This window comes from Manacus vitellinus, unplaced genomic scaffold, assembly GCF_001715985.3.
Source record: "Manacus vitellinus isolate BGI_N305 unplaced genomic scaffold, ASM171598v3 scaffold_9_pilon, whole genome shotgun sequence".
Lineage (NCBI taxonomy): Eukaryota > Metazoa > Chordata > Aves > Passeriformes > Pipridae > Manacus > Manacus vitellinus.
Window position 1 is genome coordinate 13,595,477 of NW_021940917.1, and position 18,307 is coordinate 13,613,783.

Consider the following 18,307-nt stretch of genomic DNA (forward strand, 5'->3'; position numbering starts at 1 on the left):
GACTGCAGGACAAGATAATGTTTGCCAGGGATGCAGTGCAGCCAACAGCTCAACACACAGAGAAAAAAGAGTTCCATGCCAGCTCCTGTAATGCAAATTTTAATAAAGATGTTTAATTTTTTTAAAATTTTTAACTGGGACATTGTATGTATTGCACAGACTTTTCAGCAAGGGTTCAAAAGCATCACGAATATATCAGCATTTAAGTTCATTTTGCTGTCTGTGAGACATTCTGAAAGCATACATTTCCTTTGCGTGCCAACAGAAGTACACTGATAACTGGCAGCATGTGAAAGACTCCCCCTCCTCTAGTCCAGGTTTTCACACCAAAAATGCATGACCACTTTGCCCTGCAGAGGCATCTGCACTTACGTGGTCCAGGTGCCCATCCTGGTGACACTGTCGGCAGTCACTGCAAGCAAACAGGATACAGTCTGTGTGCACATGTAGCTCACAAACTAAAAGCATAAAAACAAGAAAACTTCCTTAGGCTGGAAACCACAGGGTTTTCCGCATCTCCTTCCTCCCTCCCTCCCTCATGGCCTCCATCTCTCCAATACTCCTCCACTTTTTCATACCATACTTTCACTCCTCCACACTCTTTACATTCAGCAAAGATAGACAATAAAGAAGTTTATCAGCATCATCCTGTGTGTTGCTCCACTTGCTCTGTGTTAAAAAGATGTAGCAAATATAAGGAAAGGCTGAGCTAATTTTGCACATCAGAAGCACTTGTCATATTTCCTCCAATACAGCAAGTTAAATTTGTACAACTGCTTGGCTTTGTCTTGCAGTTCCACAGGAACTGCTGCCTACTCCAATATAATTGTGCCTGAAGACTACTTTGGTTTAACCAAATCCAAAAAAACCATCAAATGATAGAAGCATTAACAGAATTATCTTTCTGCATCCAAATATCATCAAGTCCTGACTATAAAACAATGGTCTTCCTGAATCAATATTACACTCCCTTTAGAAAGCCTTTTCCAAGCCCTGCTGCAGAGCAGGAAAGCACTTGATGAAAGAGTTCAAAGCAGCAGATGCTCTTCTGCTCTCCACTCCTGGAGCTGTTAGGAGCATAAGGAAACAAAAGACAAGGTGTGTTTTAGTACCAGCCCCAGCAAAGCAAGGGGCATGGTGCCAAAGAGCAGGAAGGCTGTAGCCACCTCTCCTGCTCACAGCCATGGTCCACGGGAGACACGTCAGAGGTGAGATCAGCCATGGACCCACACGGCATGTCTGCACCAGCACGGACTTGCTGGGTTTGTGAAGTGAGATGACATCAGAACATGCAGAATGACTGGAGAGTGTCAATCCCAGGGAGACTGCAACAGCCAGAAAGCATGTTTTACGGAGGAAATAAATCCTTTTTATTGACAGATGATGCTCAATGCATTCAATTTTAGACATGACCCAAATAAACGGGTATATTAATCGCAGATAATTGCCCAAAGTATGTCTGTAATCACCATTTAATCACTGTTTCATTGTCGTGGAAAGGAAATAATTTTTTCAGAGCACTCTCCTAAGTAAGCTTAACATTGTCTTCCAAAATACATGTTAGATACTACGGGACCTGAAAGAAAATGGAACTGCACACACACAGAGTTGGATTTCGGGACTTGTCCACTGATCATTTTTCAGTGTTCCCATTTTATTCAAATCCCCTCGTAAACAGCACCTGGTGTTTTTCTTTTAGTTAACCGGAATTCCCGGGATCGTCCTGAACCAGTGCCTCAATCCCACAGATCCACCTCACATCACACGGTGGCTGTGCTCAGCCACGAGAGAAAAACACACGCCACCAACGCAGACCGTTCAAAGTGGTTTCCAACTTTGAGAAACACAGCATTCTCTCTTTCAAAGCACTTAGCCAAGGTCAATCCTCCCTTTTGATTCCGATTAACTAAATGCAGGTGCAGAGTGACTCAGCTTGTTCCCACAGACACTGTAGGTGGAAGAAGTTTTAGAGAATCTTATAAAGGTTTAGGCAAGTTTTGGTTTTAAAATAATTTAATTATCTAAAAGCTGACTGGAAATATCAGATGTGAAATAAAAGAATCTGCAGCTATGCCGCAAAGGACGACTTACTAAAAAAAATACTACTAAAAGATCTCAATACAAAGCTTCATTACTGCCAGAGTTAGGAAGGTTCTTTACGGACCTCATAGACAGAGATGGATAAAAAAGATTCTCCTGTAGCTGATTTGTAAATACTTGTGTATACAAGTGTTCAGGGAAGGTATCTGATTTTTCATTAAGTAAATGAAAGCAAGAGACAAGCATCAAATTCTTAAAATATTTTTCTATTCTGGTCAAACAGGTTATTTTTCCAAGTATATTAAAAAAATATGAAAACTATAACCTGAAGATTGGAAGACAGCAACTGCACACATTAACTACATTATTCAAAAATACCTTGAAAACAGTATTAAATAAAGTAGAGAATAATATGTTATTTTGAAATCACTCTCTGGACTCTAGAAAAAGTGATCACAACTAATACTGTCTTTTTCTAAGACCACAGAAGATCATAATTTACCACCACACCGAAGCAGACTGTTGACCAACTCAACCACAAACTTTCACGTAAAGCTGCCCACATTGCTGCACTCAAGAACTTCCATATAAGCCGTGACAGTCCCTCCTTCACTCACATTTCTCCATATATTCCCGTTAGATACAACAGAAATATTTTACCATTTTGCCAGTTCAACTAGCAGGCAAGCTAGATGCTTTGAGTCATATCCTTGGTAATGGTAAAAGTATCTGTAGACCAAGTTACAGCTTCAAGGAACTAACAAAAGCCTTGCTAGCTCAGGCACACTCTTTCCTTTGCTATGCTCTCTAAGAAGACAGAGGGGTCTTTACCCTTAGTTTAATTCACATCTGTTGCTCCTAACACCAATCTAAACTCAGAACTAATAAGAAATGTGTTCACGTGAATGGCAAGAATGTCTCAGGAGTTAATCCCTTCCCCAGCTATCCTGCTATGGGAAAGATGCAGTTTTTGAATGTAAAGATAAAGTCAAATCAGAGGCCCTACAAAAAGAAAATTCATCTTTATCAGCCCTTTCATAGTTCTTTAACTCAGAATGATGATCTTCTGTTCAAGCTAATCAGGAAAGTGGTTTTCTCTATGATTGCCAAAAAACCCAAGCTGATTAATTTCAGATACATAAACTTGGAAGAAGAATGCTTAAAATATTAGCTGCCTCCTTCTCCAGTAAATCTGCTGCTCCTGGTCAATGTTTAATAAGAAACTTTTGTAAAGGATTCAACACTAAAAAAAAATGTTTGGGTTACTCCTATTTCTCTTTCTTACTTTCCAGCCCTTCTCAGAAAGAAAAGGGAGAGCAACTCTCACCATCACAAGTCCAAGTTCAACTGATACCAGAATTCTGGTAGTAAAAATAGCTATCCAAAGCAATTATTAATTGTCAGCAAAATTTGGAGTCCAACTATTGCAATTTTTGCCAATGAACTGCATGTACTTATCTCACCAGGGGTTAATATACATGAATCCCCACTTCTGAGAACAGATGACCTCCTGTGCACCCTCAGCATTTAATACTTGCCTGAAAACTTTCAATTTCCTTCCAGGAAAATTTGTTTTATCTTAATTATGATTAAGAGTCCAGGAAAAGTTCTTAATTTCAGTATCAGATGAGAACATCATAACCAACAGTAGACTTGTAATATTAAGCTAAGTCATTAGAAGTAAGCAAAAAAACTGGAAGAAAGTTCAACTTCCTCATCTGGATTTAAAAGCTCTACAGCTCAAAACAGTTGACTTCTAAAACAAATTCCAAAAGCATTTTGAAGAGTAAAGGAAGAATCTTGTTCATTTTATGAACTTCAACTGTCCCTTTTAAGATACATTTAGAAAAGTATCAGAGAAACAAGCTGTAGCCTTGTTGGTATTTGGAAAAAGGAATACAAAACAAGTCACACCACACGAAATAAGAAAACTGTTTAATACATTTGAGGAACACAATTCAGAACCTTCAATGAACCCAATAACCATTACACCTGATGGGGCCCTGCTCTCCTGGAGATGGATAACACCTGCCTGCCCATGGGAAGCAGTGAATTAATTCCTTGTTCTGCTTTGCTTGTGTGTGTGGCTTTTGGTTTCCTTATTAATCTGGCTTTATCTCATCCCATGTGCTCTCTAGCTGTTACCCTTCTGATTCCCTCCCTGATCCTGCTGGTGGGGGAGTGAGTGAGTGTCTGTGTGGGGCTTGGTTACCAGCTGGGGTTAAACCATGACAAATGGATACAATGCTAATACAGTAGAATTGAGAAAGCAAGAACATAAAAAGAAAAATCTAGAAAGCTTGAACTAAAACTGTTCACTAAACAGAAGCTATTTTCAGCAGTTAAGAGGGTGTAGCTAGTAAAATTTTTCAAATTTTCTATCTCATGCCACACAAGTTCTGAGTCTGATTAAGACAGATGACCAGAAAATTCTCTGCATCTCTTTGACCATTCCACCAAACCACCCAACTCACTGTGGTAACTATATTAAGTGACAAATTCCCACTAGTCAGAAGAACATAGTTTGGTTTCATCATGCAACTCAGCAGACAAAAGCAGAAACAGAAATACTGCACCATTATAAGTCTAAATACCCTGATCAAAGAGGAATGTTTCCCCTACAAATACACAGAGAAAACCATATTAAATAAGACATTATCTTTAGCATAAAAGCTATTTTGAAGGCACTTCAATCCCCTGCAGAATTGGTTCTTCACTCATTAGACTTTTTTTTTTTAAACAGTTCACAGGTAATATTCCTTTAAAATACTAAATTCTATTTAACCTCACAACATCAACTGAAGAACAACTAATAGACATTTAAGACAAAGGAGACAAGAGAGAACTAAGGAGTTACACTACATAAAAAATCAGTCAAGTACTCATGCCAATATGTATTTCAAATAAAAATTCTAGTGTTTGGGTGATTTCTTTAATTACTGTTTTTTCAGAGAATCCATGTCAGAACACTCAGAGCAGTACTATTTTGACAAATAATATTTTGAAATATCTTTCCATTGAAGGTATCTCATCCTCATTATAAGTAACAGATATTTGAAACTAGTAACACAGGAAATTCTACATTCTTTTCTAGAAACATGAATACCTGATGATTCCCTGTATCAAAAGCTTCCACTGGAAACAGAAACAAATTACCTCAACAGGACAAGTCTTTTGTTATAATAGCTTCTCATCCTTTGCACATCTCAGGCATGCATTCATTGCACACCATCACCACCACAGACTTAATCAAAGTAAGTCGGAGGAAAGATGAAAAGAGCGTACAGGTTTGACAGAGTTCGTGCTTCATTCAAGGTGATTGATTTATTATTCCTTAACCTGAAGTTTTCACGATCAATGAACAGATAATAAACAAACCAGAAACCTCTCAAATGCTGCAAGAGCATGTGTGTGTGTACCCACACACCCTGGAGGTATGCAGGGCAAGGAAAGTGCACTGTCACTGGAGAACACACAGACGGCTGTACAAGGAGGGTTTAAGTTACCTTCACATCGAAAGGCAGGTGACTCCAGTGACTTCCTGCACACAGTGCAAAACTTTCTTTTGTAATGTCCTGGAGGCCCAAAACAGTGTGCAACTGGAACCTGCCAGTGAAGAATGCATAAGACATCATCAACTTCAACTTCTGAAGTGTCAGTAAAATTCACAGAAGCCGCTTTATCTTGTAACATGGGGCAGTATGTACAAAACAGACTTAACTAAGCACAAGAATAAATGCACGGGCAAATCATCCCTTAAAAGAAATCATACTTAAAATATATTTTAAATACCTTAACTGTTTTTTAAATCCTTGGGAATTAATATGTGTTGTATATATTTTTCAGTGCTGATCAGCTTCTTGATGATTCACAGCAACATGAATCCAAAGGCTTCCTTTGGGACTTACCTGTAAACACATTTCTTCTCCTAAGTATTCTTAATTGAATCAAGGACAATTAAAGAGTAACAGTTGCAATGGCAAACAAAATACCCTAAAGGCACACTCGAGGCAGTTTTTAAAATCTCAGTGTTGCCACGGTTCAGTACTGTCCACATGCCTTTCACCTCTTCTCCCAGTACAGCTCAGCCAACTGGCTGATCAGGTCCAAGGCATTGATTGGTCTTGCCCCACCCCATCCAAAACTTCAAAGGCTGAATGGTACAGAGATCCAGCTCCTAAGTACATCCATAAGGAGGTTCCTGCTGACTGTAGGTGCAAGATGACACATTACAATACCCTCTTTCAAGAGCTGTATCAATAGCTTTAGCAAAGGTATTTCACTTATCTGAAAATGCAGGGGTTTTTTCTTGCTTAGTGATTAATAATGAAGATGATAGTACCAAAAGAACTACAGAAGAAGAGAAGAAAAATGAAGACTAAGAAACATCCTTAAGCTTTATAATTGTTCTAGAGACTTCTTCCTACAAGATGCACAGCTTTGTTAAACTGACATTCACATTAGAAGGATGGAACCTAATGGCATGTTTAAAGTCCTAAAATCCAAATGAGTTCCATAGGAGGTTGCCATGATTTAGGCCCTTCTTGCTATGACAAACACATCAGACTTGTCTTCTAGTTCTTGCATCACCAAAAAAAAAATATTTCCAGTAAAAGCTCACAAGTTATTACTTAGGCATGACATGAAATTTATCATTTCCGGTAAAAAGTTGGAAATAATGACTAAAGATACACGTAGTCACAGATAGCTTCTTTTCTTCCCAGATGGACATTAAAACAAGCCTCCAAAGTTATTCAGCAGGATTTGAATTTTTCCCCTTCTATATTAGGGTTTTCCTGAGAACCACTAGCAGCAAATCTGACACATGATTTGATGACCCCAGGGAGTCACTTCCAGTTATAAACGTCTAAGATTCCCATGCGTATTTCTGCCTCCGAAAGCGTAGGGACAGTAACACTAAACAATCCTGTATTTCAAGCAGGCACAAAGAAAGAAGTGAGATAAAGTTTTGCCAGGTGCAATACAAGGAGGAAAGAACATCGCTGGAAGTTTGATTAAGAAAAATCAGTAACACCCAAACTGCAAAGCATGTGGTTCCTCCAGTTCTCCTCAGAATTAAGCTTTGGGAGATAAAGAGGACAAAGAGAGGTATGCCTATGTTATCCAGCATGAACAAAATCATGCACAGCAGCTGACCAGTGGAAGAGTCACCAACTCACTGCTTCAGCAGACTGTGTTGTCTGAAGCAATTCTTGGTCCCTGACTGATCAGGGAACTGCCTTTCCAGATCTCAAGCTCCACACCAGGCTGGGCTGCCAGCTAGCCTACCAAAAGGATTTCCTGTTAGTATATCTGCAATATGATATATTAAAAAACATCATTGTCTCCAAAAGCTTCAATTCTTAACCTAACGTACAAGTTTAGGTTTTAAAACCACAGACAAATCCTTCTTGTGGGTCCATATCCTACTCCCATCATTCTCTGCAGCCCTCCAGCTCTAACTGACATAAAGTTCATAGTTGACTTGCATTATTTTTGTTTTTTTAAATCAGAATTCTCTAGTCATACAATGCATGTTTACAAAAAGAATTTAAAAAAACCCAATGTTCTTGGTGGGGAAAAAAATATTCCGGAGAGCCTGAGTAACTTCAATTAAACTATCTCAGATTAAGCTCAAGGCTCATAATCCCTGCCCACTCTCCTCGCACTTTCATCTTACTTCTTCAAGAGAGGAAAAATCTAAATCTTTTTGTACAGTAATATACAAGTTGTCTGGCTCAGCTATTGTGGAGGTAGTGTCAGAGTTGTATTCTTGCTCTAGTGGTTCCAAAAATTAAGGTTTAGTAGGAGAAGGCTACTTCCACGAAATTCACCCTACAAAATGAATTGATGTGCAGAAAGAGATGATGAGAACAGCTTTGTGAGCACAATCTCAGCCAGACACTGCAATTGCAAGGAGTACTGAAAAGCCCTTTTGGGATTCTTTTCCAGTAAGCTTTTCTGCACATCCCAACGTGTCTTCAGGTTTCAAGTGTCACCTTTAAGTCATGTGCCTGCCCTACCCTGCCACAGCCCCAGGCATGGTGGAGCCAGATGTCCCCAAGGCAGAATTCCCCTTGAAATCAGACACAGAGGAGACCTCCTTTAGCTCTGAATTGGTGCACAAACTGTGTTGGACACCCAGAATGAGCAACCAATCCCTTCAACAACCTGTGTTTGAAACACAGGGGACTCTTCTTTGCTGGCCATGAGCCTGACAGAAGTCAAACTTATTCAGGGTCTGACTGTACTTATCTAGAAAACTCAAAATTCTGCAGTTGTTCGGACCATAGTGACAGTCCTCTGAAGTCTCAAGTCATTGCCAAAAAGAAGGGAAAATTTTGCTGATTGAAATTTTAAGGTAGGTGGGGGGAGAGAAAGGAAAAAAAAAAAAAGGAAAAAGATTTGTTTCTTCAACTTCTTCCTTTATGAAACAAGTCAAAGAATCTTTGTTTATTATATGTGTTATTATTAACTTGCCTTAGAAGTGACAGTTTTTAAACCGCTGCAGAGTCTGATGGAAAATGGGATAGGAATAAGACAGAAAAAGAGAAAAAGTAAGAGCAAGTATAAGACAATGAACACATCAATTACATAATGCTTCTCCCAACATTTTTTTGTTGCTGAACAAGTTCCAAGCACCCAATACATTAGGGGGAAAAAAAAAATCAAAACTCAGACTGGGAAAGTCAGTGAGGCAGCACGTCAGAATATGAAATGTTAGATATTATTCCTTAGTTTATATCCACCTGTATAACTGCAGGAAAGTACAGAGACATAAGGTGGCCTACAGAAAAAAAGTTAATAATTTATGAGAGTTTAAAACCATTTTTGCAACACAACTACTTAAATTGCCTTATGAAAACCACTAAAATCAATTTCCACAGAAAAATACAGACAATTTCTACTAGTAATACCATTAAATGACATCTAAATGCCCTTGCAATATTGATCCAAAGCACATCAACAGAAAGTATAATGGAACACTCTGCCATAACCTCCAGAATGACTTTGCACTCATGGACAAGATACTCCTAGTTCCTGTTCTGTTTCCTGCCCTCTCTTAAGAAATGCAAGGCATTAAAGAATGTAATGCATTTCTGTAAAAGTTCCTATCAACCTGTAACAAAGTTTGATCCTATAGAAACCTAAAACTTAAATTCTAACTCCTTCAGTGCAATCTGTGCGGTTCTGCATCATAAAAAAGAACAGCAACAAACTGCTCTTAACATCCAAACTTTGGAAGAAAAAGAAAGGATAGAATTGTTTTGTTTTGGTAGTACCATTTAAAGTTGTTCCTTATCCTGAAAGGCCACAGGGTATCAAACATATGGCCAACAGTTTATCATGAATTTAAGTGCTCTGCCACTAAGGCAGAATCATCCTGTACAGAGCAGCCCAGCTACCATCCACACCCTCTGATTTGTGGATAGAGTCAGGCCAGGTCGTCTTACTGGTCTGCAGCCTTCAGGATACTCCAGCAAGGGAAAAAATACAGCTCCAGAAAGGCCTATTTTTCACCCAGCAGCAGTTTCTTTTCTACCAGCTCAAGCAGAAGGAAGTTTTAGTTCAAATTCTAAGGCAAAAACTTCCAGGCTCAAAGGGGAACGAGAGAAATACAGATAAACCAAATGCCAAAGTGACAGCTGCTGTCTTGGGCAGTCTAAAAAAAGAACTACCTATTAAAAACTTTTTCTAGTCCTACATCTAGATATTATTTTGCCCATGCATCTTCTTCCCCATCACATCAGGGTGACTCGCACTCGGTGTGACTTTGTAACACACACCAGAGAGATTGAGAAAGCAGGTCAGCAGGACCAGAAGTAGTGCGGAGCTGAACAGCTTCCAAACAGGAAAGGTACACAGAAAGAAGGACACAAACACTCTCAACAACAGCCTCTAGAGACTGAGTAAAAGGAATTTAACTCGAGGTCACTAGTTTTCAGTTCAAAAATGCTGTGCATTTTAAGGATAAGCACAAGGAGCTTGGAAGCAACCATCTTCTTTAAATGCCCAGAAGGGTAGTTGCACCAAGACTGCTTCAACACAGGACCAAAAAAAATTTGCTGGTAACAATTAAAATGGTGTTCCTGAAACAAAAACAAGTAGGGATTCTGATGTTTCAATGCAAAAGTACTTCCCTATCTAAAGTTTCTAATGTTCACTCCAACACATAAACCTTTGCTCTAGGGAGGTAGATAGGGTGATCACACCTGACTACACCCCATGACTGTTCTGTCTAGATTAATATTCTAGACTACATCCTCTCTGAGAGAAGCTATCAACTTTGTGATTCAACTTTTCCCAGTACTGACATATTCTCAATTACTTCCTTGTTACTCAGTAATCACAAAGAGCCCTCTTTATTTGTTTGAAACCTCTCTGATTTAGAAGCAAAATATTTCTGCAACTTGAACACACTATTTGCTCTTGAACGCCCTCCCTATTTTTTTCTCCTTTTAGGGACAATGCCTATCAGTTGCATTCAAACTGACATTCTTCCTCTAAGCACTTGAAATATCAATTGGTGTTTAAAGGCAACTTAAGTACACATTCTGTATGGTAGTTCTGAAGTGAGATAAGAATACGAAATTAAATGGTGTCTCAACATACCTTAGAACAGGAGAGACAAGAAAATCTATTACTTAGTTATCAAAATATTAATTGGGGTTAATACAAGGGAATAATGCACACATCCATACACAATCTCACCATATCCAGGATTATTTTTCTCCATCCTACACATCTCTGTGACAGGACATTTGGCCTTATCTACTCTAAACTCTCAAGGACCCTTTGGATGGGAACTATATAATTTCAAACCAGGAATATATGATACTTCTACTCAAAAGTAAGACTTGTGTAAAAGCTTTCCACTGCAACTAAGAGTTGCTTGGACTAGTATTTTTTGTACTGGAAAGAAAAAAACTATATGCAAAAGTCAGTCACTTCTTGCTTTTACTGCTACAGAGGAAATCAATGTCCACCTCCTTTTATGGAGACAAAGAGTTAAAAGAAACAAACACAGTGATATCCCACAGTGCTTCTGAAACTGAAGAGTCACTGATAGAGCTTTACAGGCTCCCAGGCAGCTTGCATCAAGTTTCAATAGAGCATAATAAGCTCTCCTGAGTTTATGAACTTAGGAGGTGCTAGCCCTTCCTTCCCCTTAACCCCGAGGGAAGGGTTTAACCCTTCCCTTTAACTCTGAGGTTCCACTTCAGGGAGGAAAAATCAATGCAGTGCCAAGATTACCAGGGAGCAGTTTTAAACTTCATTTGGATTCAAAATTATGCCTTGTGGCTGTTTGACTCCAAGCTACTGCCTTGCTGAAACAACACAAGCATGAGTCAGGTGTTAGAGAACTAGAGACAGACCTTCTGGCCAGAAGGTGGTCAAGAGTTATCCACCAAGAGCCCAGGTAAAATCACAGAACCGTAAAATGGTTTGGGTTGGAAGAGGCCTTTAAAGGCCACCGAGTCCAAACGCCCCTGCAGTGAGGAGGGACATCTTAACTAGATCCAGATGTTCAGAGCCCCATCCAAACTGGCCTTAAACACTCCCAGGGATGGACCATCTACCACCTCCCTGGGCAAACTGTGCCAGCATTTCACCACACTTACAGTAAAAAATTTCTTCCTTAAATCTAATTTGAATTTATCCCCTTTTAGTTTAAAACCATTACCCCACCTTGTCCTACCACTACAGGCCCTGCTAGAAAGATCTTCTACTTTCAGTTTGGTAGGAACTGACCCAAATAACCACCCTGCCCACAGCTGAATTCAGCAACCAGAGGGAGAGACTCAGGTCAGCAGACAAGGAAAAGAGCAGGTTGCCCTGCAAGAGCCACGACCTTCCCATTCACTATCACAGCCCACAAATGCAGCGGCTTTCCTTACAAAGGAAAATCTTATTTTTATCATAAAAAGCTTCAGGAGAAGATAATGACCCAGACTAGCATTTTTCCATTATAGTCAACCCGGCTTTAAGAATAAAAGCACACAAGGAAGTCTCGTGAGCAGTCCATAAACTCTTCTTAAAATGGAAATACTTAGGAAATCATTACCAATGATACCAGCAATGCACCAACGCACCAATAAGGAAAAAAAAGCATAGCAAATACTTCAATAAAATATCATTTTTCATATGTTCTCATTTCAATTTAGTATTCAAAGAGCAGTTATATACAAAATGCACACATTCTTCTACAGCAAATCTGAGAGGTAAAAAACTTGCAATACAGCTTAAATTCCAACCTAATAAGGGAAACCAAAACTTTACATTTTACACCCAAAGAGGTCTTATTTTTACTGTTATTTTGTTTTGTTTGGGCGTTTGAGGGTGGATTTTTTTTTGTCCCATTCCCCCCTTTTTATTTAAACATGTACCACAGAGTAGGCAAATACTTATGGGAACGCAGGAAAGAGAGGGCTTGAATTTGGAAAAGTTTCCGAGACCTTACCAGTGGAACAAATCATATCCACTGCAAACTTGTTCAGAAAACCTATCTGTGAAGGCTTTTTTTGAAACATCATGACCTGGAATACCAAATGCAGGTGACAGTGATTTACACTAGTGCAAAAAGTTCCTAGGGCAGCCTTAAGAACGAATTCCTCAAGAGTGATCTGAGGCTGGATGCAGTTGTAGCATGCTTATGACTCTGTGGGCCTTCACTTGACCCTGGGAAGGAAACCCTACTGTCAGGAATAAAAGTTTCCACAAAACATCTGCTGAAAAATTATTTGCTGCTGGGTTGACTTAGTATCAAATGACAGACACTCAGATGAGCTTTAACAATTGCCATCTTCTCTAAATGAAATCCAGGCAATTAAAAAAAATAATTCCATTTCTGTAATACACTGAATATTGACATAGCTGAAGGAACTATTAAAAAAAAATCCTGCCAGTGTTCCCTCCTACGTCAGACCTTTTAATAAATAAATAATAAATAATCTGAAAGGAAAGATTAAGCAAATAAATTTTCCACAAATTGTATAAATGATTGTAATTTGTTTTTTTTTTTTGCTCTGTTATATTCCTTAAGCAAATGCCAAGTTCAGTATTTGGTTTGACAGAGCTTGCATGCAAAATGATATCTCCCATATGGTGGACGTCACTTGTAAAGCAGACCAGGATTAATGCAACTTGGATGGCCACGTCAAGGAGGACAAGACTGTCCAGAACGAAAAGTACAATCCAGAATTTTCAAAACATAATCATTATAGCTCAAGACAGATAACACAAAAGGCTCTTTGCAGCTAAATACAGCAACACTGAACTGCAGACAGTCTCAAGGACTGACAATGCCACCCAGATAACTATCCTTGCTGTGCAGTAAAATTCAGGCTTAACGTTTACACATAAAACCACAAGATAAATTTTATGTTTTGAGGCAGGTAGATTATGGGGACTGCCAAAAGAGCAAAAAAAAAAAAGTTACACTGACATCTACAACTGATGCAGATGGAAACATTAGTAAGTTTAAACGCAAGATTTTTACCATATAAAAGCAAAGGAATAAATACTATTTTGACAAGTGAATTAAATTTAGAGCAAATCCAAAAAAGAAGCAGTCAGAAATTATTATAACTCTGACCCTCTGAATTAAATCCCTGTTTTCCAGGGTTTGCCATCCACCCCAAAGGCGCTTACAAAGACACCTATATCATCTGATTGATTACTCCTTTTCTCATGCTACAACAACTGATTGCCAGGATACTGAAACAGCAGTAGATGTTAATTCTTAGTAAAAGCATTTCTCACTACCTACATTTCCCTTTACCAGGGAAGTTCTAGGACTTACAGCAGTATTTCTTACTATTTCACTGGCAACTTTCTATGTCAACCTTTTTGATGCCTAAGGTACACCTCTCAAGTTGAAAATTACGTAAGGAAGAAGCAGCAAGTTGGCAAAGCCTGCAGCATTACTATCTAGACAAAGCATATTTCAGAAAAACAGATGGGTAATTTTTCTCTATTCAATTCCTATAACCCAAGATATATATTGCTTAAACTTTCATGTCTTGGCTCCTGCACAGGCTTCGACAATATAAAGGAACTTGGAAAATGTTTTAGGACACAAAGAAGGGAATCAGCTCCCCTTCACAGGTCTACACAATGGATTCCCATAAATGCTTTTGGTCAGCAAGGTCTGTAATGCTGATTTTACAGCCATGTCTCATCTGACTTTTGCATATGGCTCCTCAAGGTATTTGTAGTGTTTTACTACTTCTCTAGTAAGCTTCTCATGACCTTCTTCCTATCTGTTCCTCTTCTGTCATCCTTTCCCAAGTGAATAATACACTTTGTTTTCTCTTCAATTTAGCTTCTTAATATCTTAATTGCATCCTATTATCTTCTGTAAAGTTGATTCATCTTTTACACCCTTTAGAAGCAACATCTTAAGCATGAAGTCTTACGGGAGACAGTCACATGCCATGTGAAGACAAGTACTTTATTAATTACCAAAATAAATTTTAAAGTACTACCATCCTGATTGAAGTCCTGCCCTCTTTTTTTGGCTTTGAAATCCTCTACTTTTAATGCAATGACTTTATTTAGGATGCAGCAATCAACAGAAGACAAACATAGCCTTTTTTTTAGGCAGAGAAGCTACAGTGTCTTCCCAGTAATATATAACTTCCGTAAAAAAAGTTGCTGATGTGCATAGTTTGTTTTTATGACACATGGTACAGTTTTCAGAGAGCACTGATATCAATCAGTCTCTCCAGTTCATTATCGTGAGACTTCCAGGTAAGGACACACAGTAAGAACACCTAGTAATATTTAAACAAAGCAGATAACTGGTCTTCAAAGACAGACTATCTACAGCTCCCCACAGCAGGGACTTTTCAAAGGAAGTGTAGCTTTGGCTTTGAGCAGCTATAAAAGCCTCAGTGACTACTAACACAATTTATGCATTACGATATTAAAATCCCACTGCTATACTACATCATGTTCATTTGTGATAAATTTCGGCTATTATCCAAAGAAAGAGACAAGCCACTGTGAGCTTACTCACCCTTACAAGGCTGGGAGCAATACACGAGCATGGTATCTTGACATTCTTGAGGCACTTTTCATGAGACATGAAGTTGCAAACTGTGGAAATAAAATAAGAACCATGAGCAAATCTTCACAAGCAAGGGACTTTGTGAAACACGAACAAACAAAAACCCATATGGAGTAAAAAAACAATTAGGAACACATTTTTTTAATCGTATTTGCTGTACCCTGGGTTTGAGAACGTACATGACTGTTGCACTTTGTGCAGTGAGTGAACTCCAACATGTTCTGTTACTAAGATATTGGCAATGGAAAAGCAAAGGAGAGTTTATCCCAATGCACTACAGGCAAGTTATGTCCTCCCACACTCTCTCTCCATAAGTATCAAAACGAGCTCTTAAATTTCAAAAGAAGTTTTAAACAGTTCAAAATAGCTCTTTGATGTAGCCAAAGCAGATGGACATGCTTGAAAGTGAATTATTCTACAAGCTAGTGCATGTGACATAAATAAATGGGAGAAAACAAAGTATTGTTACACACTGAGCAGAACGGATGAAGGAGACAAAATTAAAGGTTACCAGTTGCACGCAGCTTTCAAAGTCAAGAGCAACTAACTGTTTCTCTTATTACAGGTTTATAATTCCATCCAAGCACCAGAAAGCGTGCTTTCAACCATGACAGTGTTCGAAAAAATCACTTCTCATGGGGGGTGGGGTATTTTCCACAGCTTCTTACCATGGATTTGCACTACATTAAGCTGTGCAAAGAAAAGAAGGGATTCTGTATTACATTCCCGCCACCTCAGATTAATTAGGAACTAATAAGCCACGAAACTATGGATTTAGAGTTGTCCTTATTACTCTCTACCAATTCAAGCATGAAGCCTTATGCAGACGCTTAGGCCCTGACCTCTTGTGTGGAAGTGCAGACCTCCCCCAGTGCCTGGGCAGAGGATCACTTGCCATTGGGAACTGTTCCTGTACACAGGGGGTTTTCACACTCCAAGGGCTTCAGACTTCCCATCTGTAGGCCATTGCTGCCACTGACTGTATTTGCTAGTGCCATCAAAAGCAGTCAAATTCCTCTCCTCCCCCCTTCTCCTGCTCATTGACTTCTGATTGCACAACACTGCATTGCACCTTCTTCCATGCCAACTGAAGCATTAAAATCCAGGTCCACTTCTCTAAGCAACTTGCTGCCAGCCCCTGCAAAGTAATTTTTCCTTTAGGTAGCACAAAAAGAAGGATGACTACTTTCCCATTGGCACTCATCTTAATGTCAGCAGTAGGCAGAGTTTGTTTTTCATTACTCTGCAAGTCAGAAAAAGAAGCACTGCAAGTCACTACTGTGTACAAACATGTTGTTCATCATCCATGACTGAACCCAGAGTGATTACTGCACCAATGAAATAAAGTAGGAAGGAGCAGAACCAAATCTTCTGCTGGGTGACATGAAATGTTATGCATGTCTTTAAGGCTGATGGCATTCCTGAGTGGGAATGCCCCCCAAAATGGCATAAGTAAGGAGAGGAAATAGTCAAGAAAGGATGACAAAGCAGATTCTCAAGAGCTGAAAATGCAAATGTTCAACATATTTGGAGGTGGTCTCTATGGTGGAAGGGGCGCACAGTCCTTCAGTGCAGAGGAGACCAAAGAGAACAAAGTCATTGTCCAGGCAGAAGAATGGTGAATCTCCTGCTCCAGAAAACAGGTATAACTCCACACAGAGAACTGGTGAATTCTCATCACTTACGTATGTGGTCTCAACATGGATGTAGTGATAACATACTTAATGATAACACACCAAAACTTACCTGAGGTCTCAGCAATATTTCTACTGATGCTTTTAGGAGGGTCACCTGCTTGCTGTGAGAGCAGGTCTGCAGAAGCTACAGGAAAAAATCCCATTATCACCTAATCTGAAATTTACCACATACATCCCATCACCAGTGGAAGACATCTGCCCCAGTCACTTGTTTAGGTGGTCTCTTCACTATCCCAGAGTGGTGCCCAAAGCTCAGCTGAAACCTGGCAAGGTGAGGGAACTGACCTCTGCAGGCAGAATCATCGTGACAAAGGTCCTGATGGCTTCAAACCATGAAAGGCAGAGCATGACGCTTTCAATATAAACTGGCAGATGACAAGAAGTTCATGAAGAGGTGAGGTCTAGTCAAAGACGAAGCAGCAATGACTAATGAAATTCAGTGAAATGACACTGTTTCCCCTCATTTTTTTTAATTCAGAAGCAGGCTGGCTAGAAAGGAAGGAACAGAGAGCAAGGTGCTGCAGACTGATCACAGAAATGTTATGATCTGCAAGGAGCAGCAGGCAACTGAAGTCTGCAAGGCCACTGTCTTCAATTGGCTACCAGATTTAAGTGCACGCAAACTCAATGCACAAGTAAACTGAGCCCTACACAAACAGCTCAGGGAATTCAGAGAGTAACCGATCAATAGATGAGATGCTTCTTCCACAGACCTTGACAGATGTTCTCTGCTTATTCAGACAACTCAAGTCACTACACAATACCACTCAATTTTCTCTTTGCAGTGACAAACTCAGCAAAACACGGACCTGCATGAAGACAGTAATACACGGTTCAGCTAAGAAAACACCTCATGGCACAGAAAAAATACACTAGACCAGCAGCTTCAGAGAAGCAGTAAAACCAAAAAGTTTCAGACAAGGAGCAAAACAGGAAGGTGCATAAAGGTTCTAGCTGTTCAAGTACATACAGAAAAAAAAACAACACGCAAAAGAGTTAATTCCCTAAGATTTCAACTGAAAAAATGAAGCATTTGCAAATAATCCAATTAAGGAATATCAGGAGACAAACAGTGGGAGATAAGGAGTGCCCAAACAGACACGGCAACATTCTCCACAAAAGATTTTCACACATTTTTTTCAGGAGGTACTCGCACACTCCCTCCTCTGCTTGTCACATTCCTCAGGAGGTGAAATTACTCCTACAAGTCACCATTTTGTTTTTATTTTCCGCATTCCACAAAGAAATAAACCCAAAATGGTAGCAAGTCAAACTGAAGCATAGGGGAAGAGGGCAGGGGAATCCTGAATTCATATCAATAGTCCCAGCAATTAAGCCTAAAGTTCTGACAGCCAGGAGGGAGTTTGTGTTTTTTTAAAGGGTGACCTTTTATTAGGGAAAACAAGCCAGAAGACACTGTGTGTGACGTTTCAGGAGATTAAATGCAAAATTTTGAGGAAAAAGCATTTAAAGGAAGAGGGCAGGCTGTTCTCTTTAG

At 39.4% G+C, this 18,307-nt stretch overlaps 1 protein-coding gene across 1 annotated transcript in view; it reads right to left on the reverse strand.

Moving 5' to 3' along the window:
* The window catches only part of DGKQ (diacylglycerol kinase theta), a 94,165-nt gene that overhangs the window by 53,857 nt on the left and 22,001 nt on the right, over positions 1-18,307 (reverse strand). The window contains exons 2-4 of the mRNA XM_029965450.1: positions 15,062-15,141; positions 5,547-5,646; positions 373-458 (exon numbers count right to left, since the gene is read on the reverse strand). Of these exons, the coding sequence (XP_029821310.1) occupies positions 373-458; positions 5,547-5,646; positions 15,062-15,141 (266 nt within the window). The remainder of the gene's footprint in view (positions 1-372; positions 459-5,546; positions 5,647-15,061; positions 15,142-18,307) is intronic.